This window comes from Dicentrarchus labrax, unplaced genomic scaffold (assembly GCF_905237075.1).
Source record: "Dicentrarchus labrax unplaced genomic scaffold, dlabrax2021, whole genome shotgun sequence".
NCBI lineage: Eukaryota > Metazoa > Chordata > Actinopteri > Moronidae > Dicentrarchus > Dicentrarchus labrax.
The window spans coordinates 18,833,749-18,857,216 of NW_026136715.1; the positions used below are offsets into that span (position 1 = coordinate 18,833,749).

General features: G+C 39.6%; 1 protein-coding gene across 2 annotated transcripts in view; it reads left to right on the top strand.

Annotated features, from left to right (window-relative positions):
• Positions 1 to 23,468, top strand: part of LOC127377764 (kazrin-like) — a 163,111-nt gene that overhangs the window by 134,013 nt on the left and 5,630 nt on the right. The window contains exons 5-8 of one of the 2 annotated variants that reach the window (XM_051425942.1): positions 11,365 to 11,556; positions 21,465 to 21,601; positions 22,125 to 22,295; positions 22,728 to 22,811. In XM_051425942.1, the coding sequence (XP_051281902.1) occupies positions 11,365 to 11,556; positions 21,465 to 21,601; positions 22,125 to 22,295; positions 22,728 to 22,811 (584 nt within the window). The remainder of the gene's footprint in view (positions 1 to 11,364; positions 11,557 to 21,464; positions 21,602 to 22,124; positions 22,296 to 22,727; positions 22,812 to 23,468) is intronic. The other variant, XM_051425943.1, reaches the window with a different exon arrangement.

Consider the following 23,468-nt stretch of genomic DNA (forward strand, 5'->3'; position numbering starts at 1 on the left):
TGACATCGCCATTTAAATGCCTTTGATGTGAATTAACGGTGACGAGCTCAAATTCTGTGGAATTCAGGTTTTATTTTGAATAGTGAAAGCATCAAGTCATGCAAGCTGAAGCATCATCATGGTTGAATAGTATTATTAATGAATAATAATTGATACTCATGAAGAGCTGTCTTTGCTGTTTCTGGCTTTCCAAGTAGGAGGATTTTCTCTGTTGTATACGAGTTATGAATCTCACGTCATACAAAAACAATTCAAACATATCATATTTTGGTCATGCAAATTATTAGGACCATTTTCTGACATTGTACAGGCTAATTGATACCATACATGTTGCAGCAGTGACATCTTTATAGCCTCCTCTTTATAATCCTCCAACTTCAGAGCAATCATGAGTTTATATGAGGCTAAAGACCATGGGGACTTGAGGCTTGCTTTCGCACTGGTGGGCTCATCAATAAATAGCAATCCATTCCCGTATGTGCTATCCTGAATACCAATCTCTCTTCATCACTGTCTCCGTTAATACAGAGTATTAGAGCCTGATTTCTATGATGGAGTGCCCCAAGGCAAGGTGTGTTTTTTTCCGTTTTCATCAGGCGTGACCCTGTCATCTCCTCAGGCGACGCAGGGAGATTGTTCTGCTCATGAGAATTGACTAGCTAATCCAGAGCAAAGCACTCCCAGACAGAGCAGACACTGCAGACTGCCTTCATCAGTCAGAGCTTAGGCGTTACTACCGTCATGAGCCACTGATGAATTTGCTTTCAATGGTCCATAAAGATGAGTTTGTGTGTGTGTGTGTGTGTGTGTGTGTGTGTGTGTGTGTGTGCGTGTGTGTGTGCGTGCGTGCGTGCGCGTGCGTGCGTGCTTGCATGCGAGACAAAGAGAGACAGACACACTTTTTTTATTAATGACTCCAGTATCTCATTCGAGATGAAGGGCTCTGTAAAATATATTTATTATTTATTTATATATTTATTATTTATAACTGCTCTGAAAATGTGTGCATGATCTGTTGTGGAAGTGTGCACACGTGCTTTCACTTTCAGAAAGATCTGAATGTGAAAGTGACACGTTTCACCTTTGCCGCGCTTCTGGCAGATTTTTAACACCTCATTTGTACCCGTGATGATCTCTCTCTCTTTGTGTTTAACACTTAAATAATATTAAATAGCTTGAATCACAGGCAACCAGTTGCAACCAACTTAAAGGGACCATGTCAGTGTATTTGTATGTTTAAGTTTCTCGTCTACAGTTCATGTGTATCTATGCTGCCCATTCTTTGATCATTCTATAGAGTTTTTGGGGGGTACACCAATCCAGACAACTACTGGTTTTCATTCATATCTGTGCAATATGAAAATCAATCAGCATAACCTTGAGAATTGCTTGAGTTGTTTAAGTCTGCAGTTATCTTTGCCAGTGTTACTATTATGTGGTAATGCAGTTCAAGTGCAGATGTATTTGAAAAAGTCAGCAGTGCATTACCTTGTTAGGCATTACCTTATGTAACTTTGACAAAAATTTAAGCAGACATGATGGTTGCTGTGATGGATTACATAAATTAAGCGAGTTTCAAGAGTATGATAATAGATTTTTATACTACAGCTGAAGTGGATGGAAATCAGTGATACTAAAACAGTACAGTCAGATTTCTAAAACACAAAATCAAAAACACCATTTCCAAAATGGTAATTTATGATGGAAAGTGTTCATGATTTGTAGGAAATAAGCTTAAATCATGAGTATGGTCCTTTAAGAAGGGCAAAGTAGGAAGTTTTTTAAGTTGAACATCATTTGTAAAACTTTGCAGTTTTTTTGTCCTAAGGACACAGATTCCCTGAGGAATGAAAGGTCGGATAATGGCTGCTGTTTGTATACATGCCTGCAAAGGGCAAACATTAATGAGTATCCCATCATGCATTCAGTAATGTGTGGGGGTGTGCGCACACCTCACCTATCTGAATGTGTGTGTGTGTGTACTGCACTGTTGCGTGTAAGGCATCCATAACACCACTGAGTGCATAGAATTTTCAATATCTCTCTGTGTCAATTTTTCTATCACTGCAGATTGTGGATAAAATCCATGAAATTCGTGTGCTTCCTGGGATATAATCACTACGGGGAAATAAAACCATATCGGAGGGATTGCATTAGCCTGAGGACTCTCTTGCATGTAGGAATAACACTGCTGATTCTCAAGGATTTCATAGGAGTTTAGCTGGTAAAGTACTCGCTTGGTTGCTCTTTGCTCGGTTGCTCTTTGCTCTGTCACGGACTGTAGAGGCAACAGGAAGCGTGGAGAGTCCAAATATTGACTGAACCTAAGGACCCCAGCTTCAGATGTGTTATAGATAAGTATCTGTGTGTAGGGAGTGATAACAGAAAATTCCTTTACAGATAAATCAAATTCTAATTAATTATTAGTAATTATTATCTTTAACAAGGATAATAAATCTTGCAGGTTTTATTAACTACAAGTACATCATCACTATATATTTTATCTCACCATTGTGATAAAGACTTTGTCAATAGGTAACATTGTACAGGTTTTGGCAGGAGATGGAAGTTGAGATGGCTGATGCACTTCACGCTCATTGTAGGAACTTCCAAGAAAGTTTTTGTCATTGTCTGTTTTTGCCTTAATGTGCAATATTTGGTTGTAATCACATTAGCATGAGCATTTGAAAATCAACTGTGTTGTATCAAAGTGTATTTTAAGGAGTGTTGTGAAGGGTTAAGCTCTTAACCCAGCATGGTATTTCTGAATGGGTTTTTAGAGAGAATCTGTTTGAATGTAATTATTCAAAAAGGGCCACGGCTGAGTTGCCAAGTCCAAAACAAATAAGAGGATGTGGGCTGTTGCTTCACGTCATGAAAGCGCTTGCAGCTTGCGTTCTAGACCCAAATGCTCTTTCATTCACTTTTTTATTTAACACATTCCTCATTTGGGTTGTTCCTTTGTCCTGTAAAGCTGTTGTACAATATGCTCTGCATTCAGATTGAGGGATAAGGTTTTATTGTACATAGAGAGAGAAATCATTGGGAAGCCTAGCTAGTGTTGGACTTCTTCGCAGCATTGTCCTGTTATTGAATATGACATTCTTCATGAGGATGTATGTGTGGAGGGAATCGATTAGCTGGACTTGCTTTATTATATGGGATAGTATATTGCAGTAATTGAAGCTGTACATACACATACTGTGTCTAAATTATAGTTATTGTGTGACACAAACATCTTATCAAGATTTTCTAAAGTTTATTTGCCTGCTCTATTATTTATACATTGTTAAGCAGTCTGCATGCAGTACATGCACCCATTATACAGTATGTGTGGTGGAGTAGGACTGCCTGCCACAGCAGCAGCCATCATCTGCTCTTCTGTACCGTTGGCATGTACTGTTTGTCCTCACTCTGCCAGCTGGCTGAATAAGAATTCTGTTGGAACAATAGGTCCGTTAATTGATTTTGTCTCCAGTAGCAGGCAAAAATTGAACCCCACCCTGTCTTTCCCTCCCACTCGCTCTGCAAAGGGAGAACCAATCTAAAAAGTTCCCCCCTCTAGACACTTACTGTCATTCCCTATCAATTTTCGACCTCCAATCCCGTTTCAGCCAACTCCAATTTCAGCTGCCTCGTGGCCACTGGACTCTCTGACAGATTGCTGGACCTTTTGCAACTTTGGTTTCCGAGTTCTTCTGTTTTTGTAGAAGTAGGGAGAGGAGGAACTGGAAGAGGGAAGAACAGTACAAGACAAGTTTGTGGGAGACTCTTGAGGATGACATGGAGACAGAGAGGGGCCTCCATATTGATGCCCCAGAGAAAACTACTGTAATGTGTTATTATAGAATACGATAAACTCATAATAACAACTCATAACAACTTTGTAGACCCAGAAAACCAGCAGATTTTGAGACAAATTGTAAAATCTTATAGGGTCTAAAAAGTGTTCACACAGCGGGAAGAAGGCTGTGAAATTTTTTAGAAAAGGTCCCTTTCCTCCTCAAATGTTTAATCTCTTTCTTGCACCATTAATCCAGGAAAAAGGATGACAGATTTTGTGTCCCCAGAGAAGTGCTGATATTTTGAACAATTTTATGACTGGTTTCCACCATACCGAAGCTGTTATACAATGGCTGCAGGATTATTGAGGAGGATAGTTTCAGCCATTTTGCTTAAATCATACAAATAGGAAATGACACTAATCAGATACATAATTCACTGGTACCAAATGCATGTCAGCTGATGCATGGCCGCTATTATGCAAATGTACACATTTAAGCAGTCATTTACATCAGTGGCCGAGGATGGAGATTTTATTTACTGTTTCGATGAATCATAATAACTAGAGGCGAGCCCGTTTAGGGAATTGGAATGAAATGGAGGCAGAGATGGAGGGAGGGTCAATGAATGCACATATTTCTTTGCAGATCGAGTCCGAGACAAAGATCAGTCGTCATTAGCCTCAGTTTAATCCCTGTGGTACTTCACAGTTGCATAAGACTTCAGTCAGAGAAACAGATTAAGCCTGTACTATTTAAAGAAATGTCCTGCTCACAACTTTGTGTATTTCTGGGTATTACAAACAGAAAATGCAAACACCAAACTAATGCTTTTACTAGCAGAGCTGCTTATGCATCTTAATATCTAGTTTTATACTTTTCTGTACATTTTTAGTGAATGCTGCAATACAAGATCTTTATTAATGCATGGGCTCTCTTCATTGTTTCTTTATCTTATATTGTTGTATTTGCTTTATTGTATTGTAAATAGTTGTATCATTCTTTTTGTCTTGCCTTTTTAATATGTTGTACCTATTGTAAAGACCATTCTTTTAGAAAGTGCTATCAGTGTTACATTTGTCTGCAGAATTACAATAAACTCAAGATAAGTTGAGTACTTTTCAGATACACTGAATCTGGGGGGTACTGCTAAAAGATAAATCGGGTTTGTCACAACTTGGGTCTTATTTTTGTAGGCTTGGCTAGAATCTTTCCTACTGGCACAATAATAATAGCATTGTACTAGTTAGAGATCTGGAAGAACAGTAGCATTGGTAAAGAGATGTAAGATGGGGCAAGAAACACAAACAGTTAAACAATCAGATAAGTTGAAAACAAGCCAAACAAGATTCTTCTTAATATGTGCATTTTATAATAACAATGTATCAAATGACAGTGACAATGAGAGAGCGATCATTGCCATGATGAACCTACTGAGAATTATGACCTGAATCTGCAGCTCCTCCTGGCTTTATTGAGGTTTATAGCGAGTTTCAGCTCATTGTTTAGCTGTCCGGCTGGTGACTTTACTGTTTTGGTTCACTAGCTCTTGTGGGGCGACTGTTTTTCAGTAAAAAAGCTCTAAAAACTCACTAAAAACCTACATAGCACCAGAACACAGACAGACACCATTGGCTACAAGCATTTAGCAGCTATAGACTCAGATATGTCACTCAGGAGTTGTGACGAATATGACGAATAAAGGGATTCATTCGTCATATGCCCAGGAATATGGCTCCAAATGAATGATGTTGCTCAATAACTGTTTGCTATTAAGTTCACTGTATTAACTTAAAAAGTGGTTATATGTTCACAGCTTGTTCCCCAAATGGCCAATAAACATTCATCACAAGTCACAGACTGACTTCCTGATTCAGCATAGTGTGCCGTATTAGTTTGTAGTTACAGTTTCCTATGAAACAAGGGACTATCCCAGACATATTGGGTGTGTTCGCTGTTTCTCCAGATTAAAGTCTTTAGATAATATGTTGGTTTCTTTCCCTGTAAAATATGACTTTGTTTTAACAATATACCATGTTCCCAAATCACTTTCACATCACACATCCAAATGATTTCAGTGAGTTATCGTAATTGATCCAAATAATGATCAACACTATACAAGAAAAAAAATGACCCAAGATGTAATACCGGATACAGACGTTAAATTTTTGAATATATGTTACTGTATGTCAGACTTATGTTTGGAAGCTGTCATTTAGGAGCAAAAAACCTGCTGCATCTGTCAGCCAGTGGGGAGCAGGTGGTGTTGAAGGCTGAGCTAACAGCAGAGAGGCAGCAAACATCCGACCCTGATACATCCTCTCATCCCTGCTAGTACTGAGGTTGTGATGGCAACAGACAGACTCGCATCACTGCAAACTAAAAACACAGACCTGTGTTGTCAAACTTTTTGTGTGCTCACAGTCCCACACCCTGGCAGAAGCATCTCTTTCGTGTCTTTTTTTTCTGTTTGGGTAGAAAAGTAATTAAGGCTAAGGTTTTTTTTGACAGTTGAGTGACGCTTAAAAGAGCAGCCTTGGTTGAGATGTGTAACATTTGATCGTGGTTGCTGTGTGAAATAAAGATTTCAAGAACTCAAACTGAAAAACATACTAAACCTTTGTGTAAAAACTACCAAAGGTCCAGGTTTAATATTAATGCTATCCAATTTCTATGATTTTCTAATACATTTACGTTTACATTTTTACATTTTTTAATTTTTTTGTAATTAATTTGTTTTGGTAGTTCTTCCAGACCTCCGCATCAATAAATAAAGAGTCTTTCATACATGTGTTTTAATATATTTTCCAATGACTACTCTACACCAGTTGTCATTGTAGGAACATTAATATAAAGAAAATCAGAGGCACATGCTGTTTTCAAAAATGCACAGCCTCATATTATTGGCAAAACTGTTTGTTTATTTGAACAATAAAAAGAAAAGAAAGATGTAAAAAAAAAAAAAAAAAAAAAAAGTGGGAGACAAAACTCAATACAAAAAAAAGTACCAGGATTATTATGTGAGTTTGCATATACATTAGCATGCTAAATTATGAGCCTCACACTTTCCATGACACAAAAATTGGCAAACGTTGCAGTGAGGACTCTCTATGGGAATGAGTCCTGGAGGGGAGAGTAGGAAAGATTGCACTTATCAGGAAGCTCCCACTCAGACTCTTATTTGTAATTCAGAGCTACATTGCCTGCTTCTTGCCAACCTAGATGAAGCGGACATTGAAAAATAGGGGGCTGTCTTCGCTCCCCTCCATCCCCCGCCCCCACCCCCAACCTCTGACTGTCTTATCTAGAGTGCTCCAGCAGTGTGCTCGCCTGCAGAAAGCTGTGGAAGACAATAACATATCTGTTTCCACCTCACACATTCTAATAACTACTGTGGCATACTTAGACAGCTAATCTTGCATTTCCTATCATAGATTTTGAGGGTCTTCTTGTTGCAAACAGTTTCCAGTGTAGACCGCCTGGTTGTCTTATTCAGTGTTATGACACATAACCGAGTCAACAAGAGTTTAATTTAAATCAGGAAGCAACAATGTAAGGATATAAAATCTTCTCCATATTTTCCATGAGTTTATTTTTATCATGAAGCATCTGTGTCCTCATGAATCTATGAGAATTGGTATATTTGTTTGCAAGATATTCTCTATATCACACATTCAGTATGCACAGTATGAAGCCAGGGATTTGACTGTGCACAGTTCTTTTCTCTCCTCTGTAAAGTCATGTACAGTACATAGCAGCCTCATTCTAAATTCACATAGTCAGTCTAACATGTTCAATTCATATATAATAATATTTTCATGGTTGTTTTTGTGGTGCTATAATACTTCCTGGGTTAACATGTTTGTCATTATATTAAGCACACGTCAGCACACGGTTCAGCCCGACTGACATCACAAAAACTGCTGTACTGTGGAACTGAACATGCTCTTATCTGTTTGTTTGTAAGGGATGCACTTAAAGGTGGAGGTTGGTTTTAGGACATCACTGTAGTAGCCCTTATACCTCCTGTGAAGGTTGAATGCAGTCGCTTTGAACCGGAGTCTGCCATACTATTGTTAATGTCATGAAATTCAATAAGAAAATAAGAGTTCATTAATATACCACATTGCATTCCAAGTAATTCAAAGTGCTTTACATAATGCAATAAATGCAAACACCATAATACATTTCAAAATAAATTGCAAAGATTAAAACAATAACAAATTAAAGGTAGTTCAAAATGTAAGTCCAAGGTGGATAATGATGAAAGCCGAGAGTCCAACATCATCTAGACGTTTGTGTAAGCTCTAGGTTGCTTTGCTATCTTTCTGTGTTGTTTAGTTGTTTTGTGTGGGCTGCGAATGGTACCACTACCAATTTAACATTTTCTTTATCTTTTACCTTGATGACATGGTATTTATTTATAGGTTTTTGATGTCCCACTGTGATAAACAGGAGGAAGTACAAAATTACATCTTTGTAGTCTGCAAAAACATGTTGAGTTTCCTGTCTTTGTTGCAGCGGTGAAATCAATTTTAATGTAAGTTGTGGTTATTGAAACTTACTGTGGGAGATAACGAGGTGGATAAGCTTACATTAAAAAAATCAATTAAGAACAACCCAAGAAGAAGAACATAGTGGTGTTGCATGCAGTGTTTTCTTTTTTTTTAAATCAATGCCTCTATATTTTGCATTCAAAGACTTGTATTGATGACTTTATCTACAACATCACACAACACTTAAACACGTGATGCCGCAGTTACCAAAGAAGCAACTTAAATCTATAAGGGAGGGAGTGTCATATAAACCATAATTGTTTGCCAGTATTTATGGGTTGGCTATTAAAGATAAAGCCCATATTTTCAGTGTGCTTGTGCCTTATTTATGACTTTTTTGCTGCCTTTGCACAATCAATACATGCAAACTTAACGAATAAGTAATCTAGTCTGTGACTATTATAGGATTTTTAAACACCAGTGAACTGTATCTTGTGGTTGACTCTTTCCAGAAAGGGCCAGCTCTTTGGTTTGCCAATAAGGCCGTTGCTGCTTGAGTTGCTCCATAAAATGTGGTTCTATTATCGGGTCCATTAAGTATACCTCTCTGTAATGACACCCCACTCGCCGACATTTTTCTCTCGACCCCTCTCCTAATAACCTCTTTTACATTTCATTTTCGTTATTTAGCGGGCAGCCCTTATCCTCAGCCACTTACATTTATTCAGTGAACACAAATTAAAGGACTCAGAAGCTCTGGGAAGCAGGTGCATGTCGTAAAAAGAGTGAACTGGTCTTAAAGGTCTGTTTTAGTTTTGGTGGAGGAAAGGTGAGAGCTAAAGTGATCCATCTGGTGCTAAAATGTATCAGAGCAAGGGCTGCATACACCACATATCCTACATTCTAGTTTGTTGAAATAGTTTGTTGTAGTGTTGAACCGTCTAGTTTCCTTGTGTAACATATCAATCACAACTGTGTGTGCAGGAGGGGAAGATGGGAGTATAACACCAGGTCTTCTATAGGAGGAGTCAGGTACTGTTAGTGTCATGTCAGAACCACAGGATTAAAGATGATGATATGTCATTCACATATCAGTCAACAACCTACAACAACAGTGAATGTGTCACCGATGACACATTCAGGGAAAAGACAGAAAAACATGAACACATGTACAATGTAGTGAATTCAGTGCAATATCTCTGCAATATATATATAACCTATATAACCTATATTATAACCTTCACTGAAATCCTAACGGTGGGCAAATACAATGCGTTTGACCAAATGTAAAATTTTTCTTTCAACTAAAAGATGTGCTTGCGCAAAAGATTGATTATTTTACAAACAACATCAATGAACAAAATTAGCCCCCTTGGATCACTGTTCAGAGTTACAGATTGTTTCCTGTATGATTCATCCAATTTCTTGACACTAGAGTTTCAGCTTTACTAAAAAAACATCCCACTGTACATACTACTGGAAATCACTTTTTTTCCAAACTGTTTTGGTCAAATCTATCAGAATGCAGTGACAATGTGATAGTGACAGAAACATTAACAATTTAGATGAATTTCCTGATAGGGTCACAGAATTTGCACTCCGGTCTGCACTTAAAAGCTTCAAAACCTTTATTGTCACACGCACAGAGAACTAGTTGCAGTATACAAGGAGGTTCTTAGTTTAATAACCAAACTTTACAACAAGAGGCTCAGTTATTGCTCATTCTAAGTGGAAAATACTGGACTGTAAATATAAATGTTCTTTTCTACATGATCATTAACAGATTCCTTAATCTCACTGATGCTGTGGTGTAATAATGGTGAAAGACACCACGAGTATTAAATGAGCAATGAGAGGATTATTTCCACCGATGCTTTGCAGAATGCAGAATGCAAAGCATTTGCTGTTTTGCTGAATTGGCAAACACTGTTGGAAATCCACTTCTAGCTCTGTATGCTGATCCTTGCTATGCATTTTCACACTTCAAAACAAACACCCTACCCTTTATTAAAAAGCCAAAGTGCAGTCTGTATTCTGTCTTTAATTTGTCTATTCCTCTCGCTTTGTCATATTCAGTCTCCTATTTGCAGTTCTTCCATCCATCTCTGATTGATTTTAGTTCTTCAGACAGTAATATTGGGAGCTGGGATATGAGAGTATGAAGTGTGATTTATGCGAGACACTTGATAGTGGAGCAAATGCGAGATGGGACTGAGCAGTTTTCCTCAGCCTCCCCCACCCCCCCTTGCCCTGAGGATGCATGAAATTGAGCAAATGGCTCTACTCATCCTTATATAAATGACTCTCCATATGCTCCACCTAGACAAGCACATTTAGTGTGCAGAAAAAGACATATTTTTATATTGAATATTTCACTTTTGAGGTTTGATGTGAGAAATTGAAGTGTGACATCTGTCTGTTGTGGCTTGTTTTAAACGCGTGTGAAGTCATTCCCGCTGCAGATACTTTGAAAGCGCTTTGAAACATTTTCAGTGAGTCAAATTGTGAGGAAAAATATCTACTTCTCTTTGCCGCTGTTTTCATTTTATTGTTTGTTTCTCTGTGACAATGCCAGGGAGGAGTTCTTTTAAACACCAGCCACTGAATAATAAATGGGTACACCTCACTCCTTTCCTCATAATTCCTGCCAACACAGAGCAAGTTCAACAGGCAGCTGCAAAGACAAATTTCATTATAATATCAAAGTCTTGTCTCTAGTCATCTACTGGACCCCACCTACCCCTGTGATGCTTATTACCGACAGTAATTTGGCACTGCAGTTATCTCAATTACAAATGGAACCATAACCTCCTATGGTGATGTTAAATCGATTTTGCATTTCAGACATAACCATTTCTGCAGTCTTGTAGCTTTTCAAAGCTAAGGCACCTCTGTGAGATTGGATACCAGTATGCATGTGACCCTTCTCTAGCTACTAGGATTACATTTTTACTTTGGCTTTAAAGACTGATCACTGTTAAGCCTGTCTGGCAAAATCAGAGCCACACACTTCCTTACTAAGAATACATTGGGCCATGTTTTGGTGTGAGCTTGCTGAAGCTCCCTTTTCTTTCTGTGTGTTGTAGTCCTGCTGCGTGAGGAGGTGGCCCAGCTCCAGGAAGAGGTGCACCTGCTGCGGCAGATGAAGGACATGTTGAGTAAGGACCTGGAGGAGACCCAGGGAAGCTGCTCGGCCGACGTGCTCTCCGCCACAGAGCTCCGTGTGCAGCTGGCCCAGAAGGAGCAGGAGCTGGACCGAGCCAAGGAGGCTCTGCAAGGTAATGACCTCACCAGTAGACAAGAAGCTGTGTGTGTTATTCAAAACACTAACATCATTATTATTATAAAATATGGACATTGATGCTGCCGGAGATAGAAGGCCAACAGTATTAGTACAGTTTAGCTCTTTTTCAATGGATTTTTAATGGTAAAAGTAGTTAGAATAAATTAGAATTTTGATTTGGGCTGCACAGGGACTTTTGTTTTCATACTTTTTTTTATGCCTCTCTTTTTTCACATTTGTTGTCTATTTCAACTGTCAAATAAAGGCAAAATTATCCCAAACATCTTTTGAAACAGAAATAATTAAATGTAACTCTAGTGAATGATTAGCCAATTTTCTGTTTTGACCTAATTCCTTAATACAGTTTATTTTTACATGCTGTCACCAGAAAAAGTTATCCTTTTACTGATTTCCCTACATCTGGAAGCCATTTGCTTTTATTTGACTTAAAAACATACGGAAACTACTTTTTGAATATAGAATCAAAGTTATCCAAAGTAGTAAATGTAATGTGTTATTTTACTTGTCAGGAAGAAATCTTATCGTCAATATGCACAAAAAAGATCATAATGTTAATGAACCGTGAAATTGTATTTTAATATGTTGTCCCCAGCTAGATTTTAGAACGGCCACATAAAGCTAAATAAACCAACAATTCTTTTAAAGTTTACATGTGCAAAGAACTTATGCACAAGAAAGTTCAGTAAACACACGCTGACAATAACAAACAATAGAAACACATCGTAGTTTGCTGCAATTCACAATGGAGAGGGTCCGTTTATATCCACCTACTGTGCATTTGAACAAATGTGTAATTTTAGAAAGCCCTACTTTGATGAACACAACAAAGGTATGTGTAGGTGGTTTTGCCCCGTTAGGCGAAAATGTGAAAATTGGAAGTAAACAAAGCAGAGCAAAGTTGCAGTAATTCTCTTTTCCTGCTCAAAACATTTTTTCATCATTTTGCTCCCAGGCTTTAGTTTCTCTGTTTGCCACTCCCCACTCATGCTGAGGGAAAAACCTGCTGCATTTTACTGCATCAGGCTGGAAACCAGTTCCTTTGTTCCTCTGTCACCATAATGTTAACACGAGTGTCTGTAACAATGTGGTTAATGCTGCCCATTAGCTGCATGATGGTCCATTAGCATGTGTTCCATTCGAGAGATGGAGTGTTATCTTGGGGGTTGAGAAAGGACGCTGATGATTTGACTTTTCAGAAAAGCCGCTCCGCAGGCTGCTCAGTTCCCACTCTGCACCACCCACGTACCCTGATGTACATAGAGCACAATGAACTGTAGAAGCTTCACTGTATCGTCACAGCAATGCTGGATTCTGCATTTAAACATGTCTATATTTGCTTCACCTAAACCTCTCAGCTCCATGATTTTGTTTGTGTATATTAGAATTTCCACCAGAGCAGTACACTTTAGATTAAGACTTGACTCAGACTTCATCAAAAATAAGGAGGACTTGAATGCTGTGAGACCACTTCATTGATACTTGACTCCCTAGAGACTGAAAAGACAAAACATTCCAGTCTCATGTTTCTGGTGAAATTGAAATACAATATTATTAGACAGTAACCGGCAGGTCTTGAATTTTTAATTATTAGAGCAATGCACTGAAAGGACTTTGCCTCAGTTACATTGAAGGAAACACTGATTTCAAAGACTCAAAATGTGTCATTGAAATGGTCAGCATTTAGAGACTTTATTCAGTCTTGCGTCTTTTGCAATTTTCTTATGAAGACCTATTATTTCACTTGGACTTGTCTATAATGATTTTACCTGCACTTGCCCCAAAATAATTATAAACAGCTCTGTGAATTAGTAATGTCTTTAGTGTTTACACGCTGCCCCTTTTGCACAATTCTAAATTAGTGTTTTTCCACCTGGAAGTGCTGATTAGGATAAGGTGTGAAGATGGATGTTTTATTCTTTGGCACAGATACACTGAGTAATTGTTTAATAAAAAGGAAAAGTTCTTGTCTTAGCTGCTGTGAAATATTTGTTTAGTGTTAAAATACAGATTAAATGCAATTACATAAACATAGACCTCCTGACAACAGGTTACCTTAAAAATCTCATTAGCCAAACAGAGCACCTTGGAGAACACGCTGTAATTATCCTTTCAGAACTGATGAAGTACCAATGTATAGTACAGATTCCTCTCTCTTAATCACCAACAACCACAGTATGTGGTGCTCTGTATCTGTTTTGTGCGTGAGTGAATGTGAAATGGGAATACACTTACATATTGCCTTCATGGAGTCTTTGCACAGGGTAAAGTAATGAACACGTTCTGCCAGGCAGTGCACAGTGGATTGCAGGGCATCAAGCAGAGATGTCATCAGCGTGGCAGTGAATCATTCTTTTCAAAGAGTTATCGCCCATGGAATGAGGCAGAGCACAAAACCGCCATTTGGTATCAGACAAACGCATGACATGTTGTCAGGGGATTTTGTTGCTGCGACATTTCACTTGACACTTGCAGCCTACGCTTTTTGGAAGAATTGAACAAAAACAAAACGGACTGGGGCAGAGTACAATAGAGCACACATCAAATAAATACTTATCTCTTCTTCAGCTGGATGTTTGGCTGCCTGAACATACTGCACACAGACTCATACAGTCATTTGTATGACTCAGGCATGTTAATGAAGGCCAAAGCCTACCAAGCCCAGCAGGCACTGACAGCAATCAGCAGTTAATGAAAGCTTTATAAAGTGGGACTTTGGTTGGCTTATATGGTCCAGAAACATTAAGCAGAGTGGATCTGGTCTGCAATTAAGATGGGGTATGTGGGAGGACAACAGGAAATTGGCTGTTGTCATATTTGAGCTTGGTTCTGTTGGAGGAGGTTCAGAAAGGCAAAGCGACTGGGAACTTAAGCGTGAAGACATTCCTTTTGCTTTTTTGTAATAGTTTTTGCTCTCAAAGCCATTTCATGTAAGTAACGGAGCAGAAGTTGAGGTTCAAGTACCAGTTTTGGCCAGAGAGAGTGACCCGTGAAAAAAAACCTGTATTTGCATTCAGTTGTGAAAGCAGCAATTCTGAATTATTTATATTTTTTTATTGTTATTTTCCACATGACCTGCCCTGGGCAGCCATAGCTGGTTCCCAGCTTTTTTGTTAGTCCATGGTTGTCACCCTCTATCTTCATACACTGACACTGTGGCTTGCTCAAACTCCAAGGATACTATTTTTTAAGACAGCTGTGAAAGGCCAGCAACAGTATTAGCCTGCATTTTGCAGTGTGGTGGGAGCAGCCAGTGAATTCTGGCTTTGTCCCCAGCAATATTTACAGCTGTTTCCAAGCAGAAAGTGGAAACACATCTGTCATCCCATTTTGTCTCATTTTCTTGTTTGTGTTGCTTTTCCAGCTGCTTCCACCAAATGCATTCATGTTCTGTGTTGCCATGTTGGCCATGGTACTGGCGATAACTGCAGTTAGGACAGTATGCAGAGGGAAGCAATGACACCATTAAAGTCGAGAAAAGAGTTTTATTTATTTTGTGTATATTAATGTGTTGATGAGCTTTCACAGGCATGAACAACAAGGAAGAGAAAATAAAAAAGGTAGCGAGGCAATGACCATGTTTAATAAAACGACAGCCGACAGTAAGACATTTAAGGTGAAAGCGAGGATGTAGAAAAATATTGGCAAATACGAACTAGCTAGCAATTATTTTTTATTGTACAGTAAGTGAGTATTATGATAGAACCTTTCAGGTATGTATGCATTTACATAAAGTTTTATTGTCAGGTAGAACTGGAGGAGCACTTCAGCAGTTGATGACCCCGCTCACATCTGAGTCTTGTTTATACTGGATGACTTCTGGAGAAAACAGATACCTGTATTTCTAATGTTCCTGATGCCCTCAACATTTTTGTCTGGTTACTTTTTGTGTTTTAATGGTTTTAAAACAGCAAAACGAAAGACTCTTTTGTAGAGGGAGTTTGAAATAGGTGGGTTTTAAAGTGGCTTTAACTTCAAGTGGCAAAAACAAAAAAAACATAGGCCAAATGTTCTTGAGAATACCTCATTAACTACAGCAATTTCCGTATGCTGCCAATTGATTGGAGGCAAGATGTCGACTCTATTTGATTTCCCCTAGTTTTCACAAGACTGGCATATTGTGAACATCCCACCAGATGCTCTGGCAAAGCTTTTCCCTCGAAGAATGAGAGCAATGTTTGGAGAACTTAAGCACCCTGGGGGGTTTTGTTGAATTGCTACCAACAATTATTGTGAGCAGAGTAGCTTTGCGTGGTTTTTTTTGCTTTTATTTATTTATTTTCCTGTTGTTCGGCTTTGATGGAAAAAGCAAAAGGCTGGAGTGATGAAGTAGCGTGAACTAAATGCCTCATCCCCTCCTTTGCTCTGTGCCACTTGAGATAATACCTGTTTACTTTGGGAAGTGTTCACAGAAACTGTGATGCCACTCCTACCTTCAGTTCAGATGGTTTGTGGCTAAATTACATGCAGATTTTTCCAGTGCCTATGAATACAAAATGGAGAACACAGAGAGGAACACTACTTTTCAGTCTGTTTTCTCTCCAGTTATACTTCATTTTCTCCCTCACTTTCTCTTCCTCTGTCCCTGTCTTTGTTTGGTGTGATGCCCACACTGTTTCCATGTTAAGGCCTGAGCTCACTCCCACTGTGTGCCAGACGTTAGCCTGTGAGCACTATAATTGTAATCGTGGGTAATTGCCAACCTCTCACAATTGCAGGTTTTGTTATGATGCCCGTGGGCGCTCGGTCCAGCTCAAGAACTGCTGCTTGGAGTCATTTCATCCCCCCTACCTTTTAAGTACACAAATGACAATGAACTGAAACTGTCATGGTAATCTCCAAAGTCTTAAGTGAAGGTGCCATGAGAAAATAAACAGTTTGGCTGGACTGTTCTCGTAAAGTGTTTATAGGTTTATTTGGACTTTTCTCATCCAAGTTGTGTTTAATGAATTTTCAAAGTATAGCTGGCCTTCTCTGCTGTTTTTAATTAGCTATTTCTGCTTTGGCTAATTACTATCACTGAGGGACTCCCAGTCAATCCAGAGCTCAAATGAAAGCAGCAGACAGCTATGTATCATCAAAGCACAGTCTGCCTGCACTGTTTAGTGTCATTTCACGCTACACTGTACTCAGAAAGCAGCTCTGTCCTTGAGTACAAGGCCTCTTCCTTCACTAGGTGTTTAAACACCAGTACACACACACACACACACAGAAAGACACACACACTCACTGCCGCCAAATCTCATCTGGCTACTTAACCTGATAACATTAAAGTAATTGCAGTGGTTTTAGTGATGTCTTTTATTTTTAAACAAATTAAGGTTTTTTTTAAAAAAAGAGACTCCAATCAAATTTTGGAAACCAGGGGAAATCATTGTGGGCTGGTGTGTTCGCAAATCTTTTGTTATTTATTTCCCCAACACTCGCAGCAGCTTCATCAAAACAGGTAATAAGGACGGTTTTGCTATTAAATTTGCACCTCAATCTATTCAGTTTGGATGGTCTCGAGTGAGAACACGTGTTTGGATCACAGTGGCCCCTAGTGGTGATCGAGTGTACTTCAGTCAGACAGAGAGACATTGGACCAGTACCACTGTATCAGAATACATGGCAGCTGACTTCCTCTTTGCACTCGCCTGTTACAGGGGTGTTACATAGCTCAGGCTCAGCTTTTTACAGCACCGGTTCATTTTGTTTTGGATCCAGTGAAGACAGTGAGGTTAGTAACGAGGCGCTGTTATCAAAGCATGATTCTCCCACTGATTCCCTGATGTGTCAGTTGTGCAGTTGAAATAGCTTGTACACACACACACACACACACACACACCTCTAGATCACCTATTAGTGAGCAATGTTTGATCTATTTTTAATGGATAGCTTATAGGTTAAACCTATAACAAGGGTCAGATGTCATTGTGGAGGTTTGTAGATCCATGATAAAACTTTAATTAATGTTGGTGAATATCTCCATGACAGCAAATAAGTATGATACAGTAGTAACATGATATCAACCTCGTACAACCCGTGAGTTTGTTTTTACTGAGAAAGTGAGGAGGTGAGCACACTGTGCAGCTCTGAGGCTTCTACTTCATTATTCAGCTGGCAGATTTAAAATCCCAAACCGTGAACACTGGACTCCCTCCAATGAGCCGATGTCTCTTTTGTTCTCTCCCCAAATAATTATGTTAAGAGCCGACTAAAAGCCTGTCCCATCTCTTTAGGACTGAAGTTATATGGAGTAACGTCAGTGTGAAGTAGTTTCATTCATTAATGTGAGGGACATTTTCTAAGGGGGTGTTGGTAAGTGGGTCTCTCTTTGTGATCCTGTTGTCTGTTGTGGCAGGTAAACCCAACTTGAAAAATTGTACATGCTACTACGGACATTAATTCCTCAAAGCAGAGACATCTGTATTGTTGCCATTGCCCCATGTCATTTATTTATCCATGTAGAAAGTGGTATTAAGCAGAAAATCAGGGATGGGATCTTGTTATCATATTATTTATATATTTATTACCGTGATAGATGGGGCACGCCGGATAATGAGGGTTGTATTTTAACCAGAGAGATGCAGTGAGTGGGATGTGAAAAGCGTTCCACAGTGATACCAACCGCAGTGAATGAGATGGCTTTCTTTACAGTCAAGGATCATCAGAAAGTCTGTCCTTGGTCTGAATAATGTTTGACACATACCCACAGAGTACAACATGCATTCATTTATAGTGTTTTAAAGTGATAGTCAACCAAATATCCATGCTTTGCATATCAAACAGTGACCCCCTGTAGGCTTAAAAGGTAGCTTTAAACAGTTTGTAGTTTGCTTCTTCACAAACAGAAGCAGCTCTGGTCAGGTCGGATTCATGTCGTTTACAAGAAGGATTCCTGTGGTGACATGTCAACACATACAAGAAATATCTCTTCCTGCAGTATGATGCACTCTTCTTCTGTCCATACATGCACACAGAAATTAAAAAAACACACTATGACAAGCACTCAACACAAGTTATGCGAATTATGTAATTCAGAGGAATACAGCTGATCATTTGGTAACCATTTTGCAATAAGATGAATCCATAATGGTATAATAATAATAAATAATAAAATCTTGTGAATTCCCATCCCTATCTGTCAGCTCACTAATTAACATGTTATATCCTGTATCCTGAAATGAACTTGGTCTTGTTGTCACCATCAGGTTGCCAGGCAATCAATGGAGACTCTAGTGTTTCCAATTTTTATGCTAAGCTAAACTAATCAGCTGGCTGTAGCTTCATATTTATTATACAGACAAGACTGGTATCAGTCTTCTCATGTAATCCTCAGAAAGAAAGCAAATATAATTTTCCAAAATGTCGATCTATTCCTTTTAAGTTACGTTTGATACAGGAGTGCCTCCAGCCAGTAGGAACTCCCTGAGGGGTTCAACGTTCCTGTTTGGTAGCTAATGAGTTGGCCCACTCATTGCAGGCAATCTAAGCCCTCCAGTATAGCAAAGCGTCATAGAGGAGCCCAACAGACAAAGGCTTTTAGCCCACTACAGTGGTAGATGCTCACATTAAACTACTTTAAAGCACAAGGGCTTTGGTAGCAGAAGAGCTTTTGTGTGATGAGCTGAAAAAAAAAAACACTTATGCAGATTTTTGTGTGTCGGGAGAGCTTGATACAGGCAGGTGTTTTTGGTTTTCAACATTGGGCAGTAGGAACAGTGGCTTGAACTTTTAATGGTGAATGTTTGTGTCCTGATCTCCTTTTCCGGAGGAGCTTTTAGTATCTGAATTTGCATGCAGGCACACACAATTTTGCACAAAGACAAGCAATGATTGTACATTTCGACACATAGCAAAACTAGATAAAATCAAAAATAAGTACACAGATACTCAGGATACACAAAATATTGTCATACAGTGCATGACAAGAAAGAAGATAGGTCCTTGCACAGATTCCTTTTTTATTAAATTGAAGCATCTACTATAGATTCCTCTCCATGTCTTCTTCCTCCTCCAGCTCAACAGACATTAGCTTCAGCTCTGTATGGCTCCCAGGTGGTTTCCTTTTGTTTCATCTGGTAATAATTCTTGGAGGCTTGGACCGAGCTGCAGAGTACGTAGTCATTTATATGGCTGTTAGCAGAAGGAAACATGCTAGTACTTCCCCATCTCATCTACATTCTTCAGTGTAAGGTAACTGCAGTGAGCCCCAGGACCATCTTTGCGCTTTAAAAATATTCATACATAGGTTATAAATGGTAAGTAACAGTGCTAACGTGATTTGCGAGCGTGAATAGACCCTTTTACCGAGTCACTGTGAGTGCTTTCTTGTATCCGACACCAGGAGGGTTGATGTTGCCAAACGGTCACAGGTGCAGGATGTGAGGCAGCAGCAGCATTTTTGGCTCATCTCAAAGACGGCTTTGATTACACTTCCTGAGGCAGGTGCTGGGAGGTTTCCTGTTTCTCTTGGCCAGTGTGGGATGTTTCTTGTCTTCGTTTGCCGACTAGTTTGGCTTGAATATCCCTTTTGCTTGGGGATTCCACCTCTGAAGAACGGGTGAAAGGGTGACAGGAGAAAAAAATGAAGTAAAGGAAACGAGAGGGTGAATCTGTCCTTGTAAAACTGCACTTCCATTCCACTTGCCTGAGCATGCTCCCTGGACGCAACTTGTGAATGTCAAGCAATTAACCAGGCTGTGATATAAGTTAATTAATGACACACAGCTGGCTCAGAGGGGGGAAAAAAAGAGGGAAGGAAAAGAAAGGTGAACACGTGATAATAAGCATCAAGAGGAAAACAGACAACCGTGTGATGTTATGAAATATCAACAGTCAGAGCAGCTGTGCTGTAAGGACATAGATGTCAAAGTGAAGAATACAAAGGTGGACAGACACAGTAAGAATACATAAAATGTAAATAAAGCATATATTGTCAGTTTGGAAAGATAGCTTGAGGCAAGCTCAGCTTTAAGCGAGCAGATGTCTGGAAAACAGCCTTGCATGAAAATCAAGAGAAAGCAGGAGAAGAGGCAGATGCAGAGGAGAAGAGAAAAAAAGGATATGTTGTCTTTGAGAAAATTAGAGCTTCTGTGAATAACTACAGTGCACCACATTCTTTATCATGATGCGTGGGTGAGGTGCCAGGGGATTAGAGAGAGTGTGTGGCAGAGAGATAGATGAAAAGGAGAGACCCAGCCTCCAACGAATCCAGCAGCAGAGAGGAGATTGACAGTCGGGTTCATGTGTGATTCACCCCTTTATCAGCACGCAGTCACAGCCTCATTAGACCAACAACAGCAGGTGTATTTCATGCTCTTACTTAAAACGCTTCAGATCTGAGAGTGCTTAATAACTTGTGGACTACACATACTGACTTAAAACAAAGAAATACTGAACATGAATCACCTCAAAGCATGTTAGCAGTAGTATACGTGGCCGCTTTAAGGTAATTACACTTTTTATTTACAGTTCTGCAGTTAATAAGTCTGTATGTGCGATTGTTTTGACAAAAGAATAAAACAAAGGCTGTCATTCTGTGACGGCCTAGCCAATGTCATGAATCATACTGCTTGCTAAAATCACTCATTAGTAACCTGGAAGGGAAGCATTTATATCATTATTGTTGATGTGCCCTGTGGGAATAGATATGCATAACACGTTTTCTTTCTCTCTATTATGGTGTAAACAACTTTATATAATTTAACCCACCACCAACATGTTACTTAACGCATAGTTATTTTCTCTCTTTCTTTCCTTTTTCCAAACACAACACATGCACTATTGCTGTCACACATACGCACACACCAATGCACAGACAATTCACTGCACAAGTGTCTCTGATGCTAGCTAACACCTTGTCTCTCTCTCTTTGCCTCGCTCTGTCATCCTTCCTTGCAGCCATGAAGTCGGACCGCAAGCGTCTGAAGGCGGAGAAAGCAGACCTGGTGAACCAGATGCAGCAGCTTTATGCCACACTGGAGAGCCGGGAGGAGCAGCTCCGCGACTTCATACGCAACTATGAGCAGCACAGAAAAGTATGGCACCCATGTTCTGACCAACACAGTCACACGCAAGTGCATGCACAAAAAAAAGATCCATAGAAAGTAAGAAAAATCTCTTGTAGCTTGTGTTGGTTGGATGTACAATACATGGACCAATCTACCCAAGTGTACAAACAATCAAATTGTGGCACTCTCTGCATATATGACTTTGGTGACTGTGAGGGTGTTAACATGACTATCAATGAGAAGTTTCTCTTGGAGTTAGATTAGATTAGATGTTCAGGTATGTGTATTGCTGTTGTATTTTATGTTGTCATTCACAAGCATAGTCAGCAACAGAACATGTAGCATCTGTTACATATACAACAATCTTAAGAAAGCTGTGATACCTGTCAGTCAATCTGCCTTTGCTTGACTGACAAAAGCCTTAATGACATCTCAGAATGATTTGAAATTTGGTTCAGTGCTATTATTTAGCAAGTTTGCCTCGCTCAGTTAATTTTTGAAGGTATGCTTGATATGTGAACCAATCCATCAGGATCTCTGTGTCTACTAGGAGAGCGAAGATGCGGTGAAGGCGCTGGCCAAAGAGAAGGACCTGCTGGAGAGAGAGAAGTGGGACCTGCGGCGGCAGACCAAGGAAGCCACAGAGCACACGGGGATGCTGCGCTCCCAGCTCGACCTCAAGGAGAACCGCATCAAGGAGCTGGAGGCTGAACTGGCCATGGTGAGACAGAAAGACAGACAGAAAGACAGACAGTGGGGGTGGGGGGTAACTACGCTGACAGGCGGACAGGCAGGCAGGCAGGCGGAGAGGCAGACTCTCTCTTTAATGCCTTTTTAAAAACATGTAAATTGATGTAAGTTGATTTTTGTATCCATCTTTTTTTAATATAGCTACTAATTAAAAAGCCAGAATATGGGAAAGAAAGAAGGACACTATATGCATATTAAACTGAAGTACAGTTATCGAGGCTCAGACACATATGCACAGGGAAAAGAAGATATTTTCAACAAACAATAGCAGGTCATGTAAGTTTCATTACTGTTTCATGGGTGTACAGTACGCTGTCTGTCACTGCACTATTTTGGATATACTGCATATAGCCTTTGAATGTACAGTATAGCTATCCCTCATGTCTCCAACCCCCTCCACCAGATGAGTAACTGTGTCAATCAGAGAATGGAGTTCCGGGTGTTTGAGCGGGTTGCAGAAAGGGACTACTCTCCTAGGGTCATGGCGGTAAGATGGGCCCCGAGCTTTTTAAATTTTGACCTTTCTTGATCCTCCCGCACCCTGGAAATCTCTCCTACATGTGACCTAATTGTCGTTTTGGAAAGCCCCTCCTCAGATGCACGTTTTTTGACTAACCCCTCAGCCGACCCTGAATGATCCCAGTGATCCTAACATAAGTGATCCCACGGAATTCCAGCCCTGATTGATCTGAATGTGTTTTAGGTCTAATTAAGCGAAGAAAATGCCTGGGGAGAAATATACAACAATATTCTAGCAACTAATGATTACTGCAAAGGTGTGTGATTGTATTCTGTTTTGCATGTGAAAGACTATGATTGATAATCGTTTGACCGTTGGTAGGTAGAGATGATTGCAACGAAGCTGATTGTGTGTTGATTTGCAGCCTGCCGTCGCTTGGCATGATGATAAGATTCGCACAATGATTTCAAGCATTTGTGAAACACCGACATGTCAAGGCTAATCAGAAAACATTCACACAAACGAAACGAAAACTTTTGACAGGCACAAAATACACAGGCACAAACACATATCCCAAGGCTCCAGCAGTTTATTGTTGTTCCTGCTGAAATATGGTGAATTGTGCTTAGTGTCAAGGCTCTACAGAGCAGATGTATTCATTAAATTATAGGAAAGCTTCATTAT